Raw genomic sequence first — 12,837 nt, 5'->3', positions numbered from 1 at the left:
ATGACTATGATGTCATTTTCTATTTTTATTTGCCAATAACTTTATGTAAATAACTTCATTGGAAATTTGCCAATATAAAATGTTGATGATGAAGTTTTTTTTATTGTTTTATACAATAAACAATGTATATTCACTTTTACTACCAACCAATCTTTACCATTCAGAGATAACAAGCACTTTATTTTACATTTTAATGATGTATTTAAAAGAGTAGTTATTGTTGCAAACTCCATTAGAAATTTGAATTGATATCAGTTTTGGAAAAAGGGAAACGGGGATGTGAAAAAAAAGGGGGGGGGGGGTATTTTTTCTCATTTCAGATTTCATAAATAAAAAGAAAATTTCTTCAAACATTTTTTTGAGAGGATTAATATTCAACAGCATAGTGAATTGCTCAAAGGCAAAAACAAACTTTTAAGTTCATTAGACCACATTCATTCTGTGTCAGAAACCTATGCTGTGTCAACTATTTAATTTTAGATTTAAAAAGTTTGAAGAAGAAATCTTTAATTGTAAAATCTTGACATTTGTTTTGTGTAAAAAAAAACCATGTAATGTCAAAAATTTGATCACAACCCAAATTCAGAGCTGTATCACGCTTGAATGTTTTGTCCATACTTGCCCCAACTGTTCAGGGTTCGACCTCGCGGTCGTATAAAGCTGCGCCCTGCGGAGCACCTGGTTCTACTCGCAAAAATCGCAAAAATAAATCGCTCATGAAATTAAGTTGGTTTACAGTAATCAGATGAATAACTTGCACTGGTTTATTTTATAATGCTTGTTCATGTTATGTTTTTTTTATAAAAGAGAAAACAAATGAATATTAGTAACAATAAAATTTTATTTAAATTTTCACATAACAAACAATTTGATTTCTGTAATAAAGGTTTGGTAGTAAGCACACATATTGCACCTAACAAAAAAGTCAAAATAACAACAACAAAAAAGATCAATTAATATTTGTTAATTTCCCCTTCAATAAGTAAATATTAAGTATAAATGAAAAAAAAGTTCCTATTTTACCATGTCAACCCGAAGACAGAATAAATAGACTATTTTTATATTTGAAAAATCATTACCTTTACATTTAAGACTGTCTCTTTTTTTTAAGGTGGAATCTAACATTACAGGGAGATAACTCTGTAAAAGTTGGTTGAACGTTTTAATCACAATTCTATTGTCCAGGATCAAAGTTAAAGTTTGTATATATCCAATGAAATTTTTCTGATAAAAGGCTGGTTCAAGTTTTTTGAAATTTTTATATTTTTGTCAATTTTTTCAAAGGGTCAAAGTCAATATATTTTGTCCAAATTTTATGAAAATTGAATGAGACAAATTAATTTGTTTGGTATTACCTTAAATAATGGAACCAGATGTTTAAAAACAAACAAAAATGTATACAGCTTTATCAACTTGAAAAAGAGGTAAACCAAACTACAAAAAAAATTCATCTTAGTACATAAACTTGAATTTAAATGCTAACTAAAAGGAAGACAGGAGCCAATAAAATTGGATGAGAAATTAAACCTCTTTCAAAACCTTATTTCTTCATTCATAAAACAAAGGCATTGACCTTCTTTTGATAAGAGACACAATAACCTCATTTCAAGACACATATGGATGAGAAATAAGATGATGTATCAACTATAGTGCTCGCTGAGATATATCTAAATGTTGACACAGGTGAACTCTCAACTTCGTCAAGTCCAACCATAGCATTTTTCTTATTACAGTATACATACACCAATATAACAAGAACAGTTAAATAGATATAAGAAGCTGTTTTAAGTATACAATAAAATAGGGAAAAAAATGCAGCATTGCATGTCAGATTTCCAAAATAATAATTTAAAAATAATTAAGCACTCGTTATCAAATTTAATGAATAATATAAACAAAAGTTGACACTTGAAATGTTTCACTGATGTTATATTTAATTTTTTCCATAAAAAAAATGAATGCTGAAAGTGATGTCATTGCCAAAACTTAAGTAACAGCTGTGGGAGTGTGAGGATGAGTTCAAGGCTATCTTGCAAATTTCACAATCCCTTCTACATACTAGCTAGTGCAGTCAACCATTAAAGAGTTTAACCTATAAACAATAAAAGTATACTTTACTGAGCTCTAGTTCAGAGTAAACATGTCAATAAATATATACTTGTAAACATACAAATATAAAAAATATATCAGGCACTGAAATAAGATTGTCACATTTCACAATATCATAAATTTTCTTTAAAGTAGATAATTATATTTAACATATAATAAAAGAAAAAAAGAAAATAAAATACTGAAGACAAGATTTGTTCAAAAGTCTGCTAGACCATGGCATAGCAGAGGGAAGGTTCATCTGGAGACCAAAAACACAAAAAATAGTTAATATATCTCATACGATATTAACACAAACAAACATTGGTTCGGTGCTTTTTAAAAGCAAATAACAAAACACATTCACATATAATAATACAATAGCTTCACACATAAGTAAAACATTTCACAACATTGACCATTTGTTTTGTACAACATTTTTCTTTAGAAAATTTCAAATAATCCATGAAAATCAGCAGGCAGACTATTTCAACCAATTAAATAATCTACCACAATATCTATTGAGTATTTATAAAGGTAAAAAAAATGCAAATGCATATATGAACTTGTCCATATCTGAACTTATCGCACCGCAGGTAAATTATCACGTTGTGATTGGTTTAACGGTGTCACATGGTGACCCCCTATGAGACCGTAGGGGTTTAGTAATTTCATAGGGGGTTCATGATGCGTTAATGGTGACCTCATCTATTAATGTTGTTGTGTTTCATTGTTTTTTTTCAAAATAACACAGCAGAAAAAGTCCAGCGTGCGATAAATTCGTTATACGGTTAACTACTGACCCCTACAGACCACATGAGGGTGAATAAAATCTGTAGGGGATTGGGCCTCCGGCCTCATCCCCTATGAATTTTACTAACCCTCTATGGATCCGTAGGGGGTCAGTAGCGAACGATATAACTTATATTGTTGGACAATATCTACTTGTACCAGGAATTCATGCGTAGCTAGGCTTGGAATGATCAGTGAAAGTTTTTAACTTGATACTATTACCTTAAAGACTCATTATTGTTTTTCAAATATTCTTATACTTGCAATTTTAATATTTAATAGAAAAGAAACCAAAAATCAGCATTATTTTCTTTTATAGAGGGGAATAACAGAATTGTAAAAGTGATGCCACCCAAATTCAAATTTGACCAGTGTTTTATGGTAATAAGCATTGTGTGAACGTTTCATAACAATTGGATGAGGCAAACTAAAGTTAAAGAACGGAAACCAATTTTGGGATGGATGTACAGCCTGGCAACGGTTAAACTTCATGCCCCCTCGGCTATGGTGGGGGCATAAAAAATTATTCAAAAATCTGTTTGTGCTCTTTTTTTTAATTGGCTGTTCTCTGCACAAAAAGACAACTGCATGGCATGCCAATGATATATGACAATAAAAATCAGATAGTATAACTATTTGATAATAACTTCCAATAGGTATTAAACACATACAATTACAATACACATATACCGCATGCATAGCAATATTCCTTAAGACATTCTTTATATCATTATTAACACCAGAACCGACCGTGCAAGGGCTGTATAGCCAGTCAAGGTCGTTAAAAACTTCCATTTGTTGTATTAACACCAGATATCTTTTGGTGTTTACCATTTGAGGGATAACTGATACAAAAATTAAATTTCAGATCTTCTGAAAAGAAATAGACAAATGTTTAATTATATTTTCTGTTTTTATTACAGTTTTAAGGAGAGCAATCTGAAAGGAGGGGGAGGGGGGGTCAGTATTTTTATATATAAATTTCAAATTAAGCATTAAAAGATACCAGTCTAAGTGAAATACAGGAGTAAACACGAAAAAACAAGACAATTTTGGTTCATTGGACTTCAAAATATACATTAGCATAGCATTTAACATATGAATTCATATCACAAGAACAAATGGCACCTGTCTATTCTGGTTTGTTGGTTTACTGGCATTTTTGTCAGATTCATTATATTTGTACATTGAAATTTCATGCATATCTTTTACAATCATAGAATGATTAGGTCATCCATATTTGATTATTTACATTCACATTCAACAGCAATAATTTATATATAAAACAAAAAAGAGCAAGTAGCAAGGTCTTTCCAGCAGACGTGGTTATGACTGAATTATCTAATTAAAATATATCGGAAATCAAACTACTTGTTACAAATTTATAAGAAACACTGGATTCTCACAGCAAAGTAGTTACAATGTAATACAAATCATCAGTTGGGCTTACAATTTAAATCTATCACAAAAAAGAAAGGCATTGATACCAAAAACCTAGCAAAGGCCATCTATGCCTGAAGTAACAAAAAACCTTAACATACAAATGTAACAATTTATACTCAGTAAAAACAAAAAAATGATGCATCAACAAAACACGGAATCAACTTACGTCTTTTTTTCAATATAGTACCATTATCACATAAATGAAATTGGAATGTTTAAATTAATATATATGTGTATCACAAAATAAATATAAATAAATGAAAGACAACTGGTTTACATCAATATAGATGCCATCTTAATGGTAAGAAAATAATGTCATAGCTAGCTGCATTACCTGAATGCTTATCAAATGACTAGAATATAGTGTATAGGATGTGACATACCCTTATAAGTTGACAGTTTTTCTTATATAAACATTCATATTTTATTAATACATTGTATGTAAATATATTATTGATTGTACCTTTTAAAACTAAATAATAGATAGTACTTTTCAATACATATGCCCATCAAAATAATCATCCTATTTAACACATTTTACCACTTTGGCTTAAGGTTACCATTATGACATCATTGATATTTTAGGGTCAAATATATTTAGTATCACAAAGATGTAAGCAATGTGGTTAGACTAAATTTAACACCATAATAACGCTATTATTTAGAATAACCTGTATCCTACTGAAAAATAATAAAGAAATATCTATTTCTGCATCAAGTCTGATGACTTCACAATAACAAATTTTACACAAACAACTTAAACTAAACTATTCAAACCATATATAAAGAATGGCAAGGCGAGCTGACATTGGTCATTACCCTGTTATTTGTAAAATCTAAATAATAGACTATTAAAAACTAATACTATTGACTTTTTCTTCTTTATATTATATAAATCTATTTACCCAGATTAATTTTTTGTTTTGCATAAATAGTATACACATTAAAATTGACCTTTGGTTTTGAAATTAATCTACATTCAATGCAGATAATGTAAATTGCAATATATCAAAGGACCCAAAACCTAAGTAAGAAAAGTCTCTGCGTTATGTAAACAAAATAAGAATATCCACCAATCTGTCATGCTGGGTCAAATGAGTGTTTTTAAAGAAGGCTAATTTCCTCTATCAATCAAGAATCTTCCAGACCAGGAAACAAATGAGTGAGTATGAAGTAGGCTAAGTCTTTATTTCCCCAGTATGAGGTGTGTGATGTCAACAATGAGATATAACTGTTGGTAAAATTCCCTAGTCTAATCTGGTAATCTATTCTGTACTCCAAGTCTGGAAAATATAAACATATAAATGACTGCCAATGGTGTGTTTTATACTGCATCATTTCCTGACCTATCGAATTAAGACTATTTAACGGATTTGTAATAACATAAGCAACATAACAGGTGCCACATGTGGAGCAGGATCTGCTTACCATTCCAGAGCACCTGGGAGCACCCTCGGTTTTTTGTGGGGTTTATGTTACTTAGTCTTTAGTTTTCAATGTTGTGTTTTGTTTAGTATTATTTAAAGTTGAGAAAGGAAATGGGGAATGTGTCAAAGCGACAACAACCTGACCATAGAGCAGACAACAGCTATTTGTCTTTTTATTATTTGCCATAGATTTGTCAGTTTATTTATATAAACAAATAAAGTGACTATTTATGTTATGTTTAACCAATTGTGTCTTATTCTGGTCCTATTCTGGTTTGTCATATTGCAAGGCAAATGATGCACCCATAGCAGGAGATGCTTATCTTTTCGACACACCCAATTTTGTTCCATTTTAAAACATTTACTTGCAATAACCACTATTCTTTATTCTGATATTATATTTCATGTCGGAATATCCTGTTTTTTACCTCAAATAGTGTCTCAGATTCACTAGTTTCTATGGTAACCATTATTTAACTGTCTAAAAAGTCTTTTTTCCTCACAAATGATCGTTATTGTTTGTCGCATGATCTTTTAAGACTAAGATGTTTATTTTAAGCAAGGTTTGATGATTTTTTATTTTTTTCACTTTCCACCTGAAGCTCTATGCTTATTGGCACAGCCTCCAGGCCATTCATTAGGAGGCGGTACCCGGTACTTTTACCCTCCAATGCTATTGACAAGTACCGCCTAAATGTAGAAATTTTTATATAAGATATTGATGGAATAAATTGAAAAGTACCACCTAGAAACGTGGAAAGTACCAGTCAACATGAAAGATAATGAAACCCCTGAGCCTCTTAAGAGTTCAGGACATTCCTACAGTTTTTGTTGGTTACCTTAGATTTCACTTTTTTAATTGATTTACAAGATTTGTACATTTGTAGCATGGTCTCCTTATTTCATACCGTTCAAAGTCAATGACTTTTAATTATGTTGCAAAAAAAAGTCCTGTGTTATGAAAATAAATTTATTCACTGTATCTGAAAAAAATATCAAGAAGTTCACTTAACTATATTACAGCACACATAAGTGTGTTTACAGTACTTTAGTTTTGACATAGTACTTCCAATTTCATTTCCTGAATTTTTGCCGCAATATAACCTTTTTGTCCTCATGCGGCACAAAGCAAACACCAATTTATCAATCAATTTGGTCAATTTCATTAAGTTAACAAAATAGTTACATAATAAAGTCAGAAACTATGCAGTGTTGAGATAACTAAAAGGAGGAAACAAATATTTAAGAGGAACTGAATATACTAGATAGTTTACCAGTTTGTTCTGCTTGCTCCACTGGCAGTACTGTCATTGAAACACTTCTGGACTGTTTATCAAATGTCAACTCAATTTCCTCTCCTTCTTTCTCCATTTTCTCTAAATTCTTTAGTTCTGCGCTCATTTGGTCTTTGATTTCCTTCTTTTTGAACAAATGACCAACTATAATCAAAAATATTAACAGATTATATATTATATCTGTCAAAGGACCAATACTGTTATCAACATAGTGTAAAGGGCTTAACAAAATAAATATCAAAGTCAAATATTGTGGATTAATCATTATTGGTTGGATACCAATTTTTTGTGTATTCCATTGGTACAAGACAACCACAAATTGAAAGGATGACACAATAACATATGTCGAGTATTTAAAAACAAGCAATTCTACTATAAAATAAATCTTGCTTTTCATGCATATTCCATACAATCTAAGTCTAGAAACAAATGAAAGGAGAATGTGTCGTTAAACATGTATGCCCTAGCTCAAGCTTGGTGCCTATCATAATGTATGAGTTTCATAAAATTTGCATGTGGCAAATAAAAGCTAGAGAGTGAAAACGAAAAAAAATTGCAACATTCCAATTAATAATGGGGCATAACTCTAGAAAAGTTGGTAAATAAAATCTCAAATCAGAACTCTGCCAGATTTTTTTCTTAGTAGTGTGTACGAGTTCTAATACAACAGCATACATAAAGTGGACGACTTATGATAAGTGGTTTCCCTTAATCTAATCACAATCTTTAATAAGCAAACTCTGGAAAAATTTCAAGGTCAATAGACTGTGACTGAGGAGGTGGGGGCATATAATCGCAATGTAAATGAGATGTGTAAAAGCTTATACAACTGCATACCAAATATCACGTACTAATATAAGTGGCTCCCCATAAACTGAAAAATATCAAAATTTTAGCAAATTGTGGACAAAATCAAGCAAAAAATCACTAAGTCTTGTCTTTGTGGCTTTTTGGGACAAGACAAAGACTATAATAAATGTATGAATAGAAAAGTAAGACTAGAAAACTAACAAATATAATGCCATGCACCAATACCAAGCATATACTAACTAAAAGAGAATCTAGGTTGCCTAGAGGGAGATGTATCAGCACTTCCCGTCACCTCAGGATCAGTTCCATTCATGCTGCTAGTGTCTGCTTTATCACCTTTCTCAGTCAATTTTTCCATGGATCCTGATCTCGAAGTTGATTCAAAAGCAGCATAAGCTTTGGTTTTCATGGTTTGATATGGCACTTTATTGGTTGCATCATATTTATGTATAGGTAAAGGCATCACAGTGGTATAATGCTTCAATATCAATGGTTCTATTCTGTAAGCCTGTAAAAATCAACGGAACATCTTAAATATGGAATATAATATATAGCTTGATTGTACAGTTAACTCTCGTTGTCTCGAACTCGGTTGACTCGAAATTTCAGATGAGTCGAAGTTTTCACGTGGTCCCGAACTTTGTTCCATATAAATGTACGTAATTCGACTCCTGATGAGTCGAAATTTCAGTTGAGTCGAACTAAATTTACGATCCTAAGGTTAACAAAAGCATTCAAAATTCATTATTTATCTCGAACTAATACACCTATGTCAAGACATAACCTCCCGCATTTAAATGGCTTGAAGAGTTAATCTGACAATACACGTGTAATTAAATTTCCAGTCACTGACCATTGTATTGATTTATGACATGCTATTTCCACGAGTGTTTACCTAAGATTATCTTTCATAGAATTTTTATAAATAATTAGTGATACATTGTTAATGTTCATGAAAAAGTATCTAAAATGTTTACAAAACAATTAATTGTGATTTTAAACTAATGAGCTTGGGTGTGTCTAAATTAAGGATTATGACTTCCGTTGATGATCACCTAAAAACTACTCAATCTTTATCTTGTTGTATTTTCTTTTGAAAAGAAAGAGTGAGATAAACAAAATGAAGAGGACTCTACATTTTCTAAAGTCTCTTGTATCCGAGAATAAACAATTTGTCAACTATAAACGACCTGAATAACGAAACTATCGATTGGAAATTACTCTCTCGGATAAAAGCCATAGGAAAAAATTGTAACTGAAACAATTGAATAAGTAAAAATAATGTTATTATAATAATGAAAGACCATGACATACGAATACATCGATCTGATACCAGAATAGGGATCCCCTTCCCATATTCATCCCGATTTATTTAAGCTTTACCAAGCTAAGCAAGAGTTGTGTCCTTGTTCTGACAAACTTCCTGTTTTCGTTTGAGTCAAACTACGTGTATCTCGAAATATTTCTCTGGTCCGGCTGACTTCGAGACAACGAGAGTCGACTGTATTTCAAAGTTATAAAAATAACTGCATTGTTTTTTTTTCAGATGCATGTATTTTAATAGTTAAAAGTATTCAATAACTTAAGTTTCGTGTATCTTAATGTTGTACATTATAGGAAAGTATAAAATTTATTTGTACAGGTTTAGAAAAGATGAAGAACCATGCTTGTGTAAAGGTTGATTGAAGGATTAAATATGATCTACTGGGACTTTCCATGTTGGAATAAATCTTTGTAAAGCCAATTACTTAGTACTACTTACTACAGGGTCATAGGGATGATAGAGGTTAAAAAGACGTTTACAGACAGACTGTGGTAAAATATGATCTATAGTTCCTTTAGGCGTAGGTCTAACTCCTCGTAAAGCTAAGAAAACAGCCAGTGGGGATCCAACACAAAACAAATTATCAACCTACAAAATATCAAAAGTAAAAGAATGTTATTTAATATTACATAGAATACATAAAAGTGGATAGAAGGAAATGTTATAAATATTTGACCGTACAACAGGTAATACAGGCATATCAACCACCATTATGAATCATCCAAAACATGCCTAGAATTTTTTGAAAATATCTAAGATGGTTATGTTACATATGATGCTGTTTAGGGTTGTTTAACATCCAGTGGAAAATATCACATGCATATTCAGGTTGATTGCATTTAAATTCATTTCTATATAACGATTATTATTCATTTTTTAAATTACCCATGAAGCTGCATAGATATTTTTTTAGATCTCAAAATAGCATTAAAACAAGAATGTGTCAAAAGTACAGGGATGCCCATTCGCACTAGCATTTTCTATGTTGATTGGACCGTGAAATTGGGAAATAACTCTTATTTGGCATCAAAATTAGAACGATCATATCATAGGGAACACGTCTCCGGGTGCGGGAATTTTTCCCTGCATTGAAGACCTGTTTGTGACCTTCTACTGTTGTCTGTTCTATGGTCAGGTTGTTGTCTCTTTGACACATTCCCAATTTCCATTCTCAATTTTATTACTAAGTTTCAAGTTGATTGGACTTCAACTTCATCAAAAACTACCTTGACCAAAAACTTTAACCTGAAGCGGGACAGAAGGACGGACAAAAACAGACAGATGGACAAATGAAAGTTATTATTTGTTTCTTTTATAGATTTGCTGGAGTATCTTTTACTAGAAAGGAATAAATTTTTATATAATCTTACATGAAATTTTAAGGCTGAATTTGCAGAATTCTGTTTGTCATGAACACCAGTCAATAGTGTTTCCAACTCTATCACTCTGTAAACATAAATTGATTGTATTAAAAAAATTAAACAGGTTGATGAGGTTTATGAAATCAGGTTCAAAACTAATTTGTAACATGTGTAAGTTTCAAGTTGTTTTGACCACAACGTCATGGTTGATTTCCGTAACCAAAATCTATGACCAGGTACTGTACAAATTAAGGGGGTGAATGGACACAAATACTAAAACAGATAATGCACTCTTTCTACGGAATGAAGGGCATACAAATATTGAATTATTATACTATAATGATAAAAATTATAATCATGCTGTCATTTTTTATAATTTATTCTACCTGTAAACTCTAAAGCTGAATGTACTTGCATAAATGAGACATAACAACTGAATATAAAATCAAATCAGAAAATTATGAATTAACAAACCTTTTCTTGGCTTCATTCAACTCATTCAAAAGTTCATCTGACCCCTGTGCTTGTTCCTTTTCCTCATCCTGTAATGAAATTATATCCTTTCTCACATATCTTTTAAGTTAAAAGCATACATTAAAGGAACCTTACATAATGTCTTTTCCAAATTTTTCAACAATGTGCCTCCTTAAATCGTTTGTAGTATGGATTCATTTATTTTTGTGGGTACCAATTTTCATTGACTGAGGAAAAATTAAATTTCATGGATATTTGATTTTGTGGTCTTGCCAGTGTGTATATAATCCTAACAGCCTTAGAGAATTTGCAGTTAACTGAACATTCAAATATGTTAGTCACCTTTACTCTCGAAATTAACAAATATGTGGGTCACCTTTACTCTTGAAAATAACAAAAATTGGTATCACATCAATACAGAAAGAATTTTTTACCTACATACTGCTGGTCTAACCCTAATATCTATAAATTTGATCAACTGTTTAATTCATGTAATATTGTAATATTTATAGAAAAACTATGTAAATTTATCAAAGTTATAAATGTGAAAGTCATTCCACCAAGTTAATTTCATTGTATTGTTCACACATGCTTGTAAAAATTGTACCTTATAGTTATATTTATGTATGTTCTCTATAACTATGTAATTGTAGTTTTATGAGAAATAAAGTATTCGTATTCATATTCGGAAAACATCATCTCTAAAAAAAAATCGATTTTGGAATTTTCCATAAATATTTGCAGAGTTATCTCAAACTTCCTCTAATAGGAAACTTTCTGCAGGCAGCGCCAAATTCAAACTTGGTGAAATAGAATAAATAAACTTGTTTCCATCACAAAAGTCTGCATTTCAATATTTGATTTTTCTTCAGAGTTTACTGTTAACAAAGTACAGCTTTTCATTTAAGATAATTTGGATAAAAAGACAAATATTATAATATTCAGATGATTTGTGATAAAAACTTCCACAGCAACAAGTAATAAACAATCAACAAATTAGTTTTTAAGAACCTTTTCCGGTATTGCACTTGGATGGATGGCTTCTTGACTCTGTCAAATGGAGAACCCATTAAATTTGTAAATGTTCTTTTCAAATCTATCAGTTTACTAAGAAGTTGAAACCATTTTCAACAGGGAAAATCAAATCAAATATGTTGTATAATTTACAGCACTTTATGTACAAATTTAGAAGCAAATTCAATGACAATTTTAATTTTGAATAAAATGTACATGTATGTATGTCTAATATATAAAACCCTCATCAAAGATACTTAACTTAAAAAATATTATGCCAGATGCCAATGTGTCAAATTTTACGAAGGCCATAAATACCATGGGGTCGAAAACCATAATTATGAGTTTTTTTTGATAATTAAACAAGTTAATAAACAGAAATTTATAGAAAACTACAATATCAATATGTGGAACAATTCATATCGTGAAAAAGAAAAATTATCCTTGGGAATAATTACAGTTTAGTTTTACTTTTGACAAATCATATGTGATCAAAACTTTGACATACATGTTTGTAAATCTATAATCATCTGTTTATTTCTTTAAATTTTTTGACACTTACAATGACTTTGGAGACTAGCTGATCATACAGAGTAATTGGGTTCCAGCCCGTCAGTATGTCATATGTAATAACAGCACCTACAGTAAACAATAACATTTAGATGCATTATTTTCGTAAAATTATACAAAACCTATTTTATAAGATAAACTTTAACACTTCATGTTTTTAGTCTTTTGGTCCTATAAAATACATTTATGTATATTACTCACCTGTTTTTGACCTTTGGCACATGAGATAAAAAATCTTT

At 30.7% G+C, this 12,837-nt stretch overlaps 1 protein-coding gene across 3 annotated transcripts in view; it reads right to left on the bottom strand.

Annotated features, from left to right (window-relative positions):
• Positions 1 to 821: 821 nt before the first annotated feature.
• The window catches only part of LOC143069693 (phospholipase DDHD1-like), a 30,907-nt gene continuing 18,891 nt past the window's right edge, over positions 822 to 12,837 (bottom strand). Inside the window, exons 8-14 of one of the 3 annotated variants that reach the window (XM_076244460.1) lie at positions 12,591 to 12,667; positions 11,015 to 11,082; positions 10,550 to 10,625; positions 9,618 to 9,767; positions 8,096 to 8,363; positions 7,025 to 7,189; positions 822 to 5,606 (exon numbers count right to left, since the gene is read on the bottom strand). In XM_076244460.1, coding sequence (XP_076100575.1) covers positions 5,455 to 5,606; positions 7,025 to 7,189; positions 8,096 to 8,363; positions 9,618 to 9,767; positions 10,550 to 10,625; positions 11,015 to 11,082; positions 12,591 to 12,667 — 956 coding nt within the window. In that variant the 3' untranslated portion in view covers positions 822 to 5,454. The remainder of the gene's footprint in view (positions 5,607 to 7,024; positions 7,190 to 8,095; positions 8,364 to 9,617; positions 9,768 to 10,549; positions 10,626 to 11,014; positions 11,083 to 12,590; positions 12,668 to 12,837) is intronic. The other 2 variants (XM_076244461.1, XR_012976462.1) reach the window with 2 other exon arrangements.

This window comes from Mytilus galloprovincialis, chromosome 3 (assembly GCF_965363235.1).
Source record: "Mytilus galloprovincialis chromosome 3, xbMytGall1.hap1.1, whole genome shotgun sequence".
Classification (NCBI taxonomy): Eukaryota; Metazoa; Mollusca; class Bivalvia; order Mytilida; family Mytilidae; genus Mytilus; species Mytilus galloprovincialis.
Note: the sequence above shows the minus strand (reverse complement) of the source record. Positions and strands in the feature narration are given on the sequence as shown.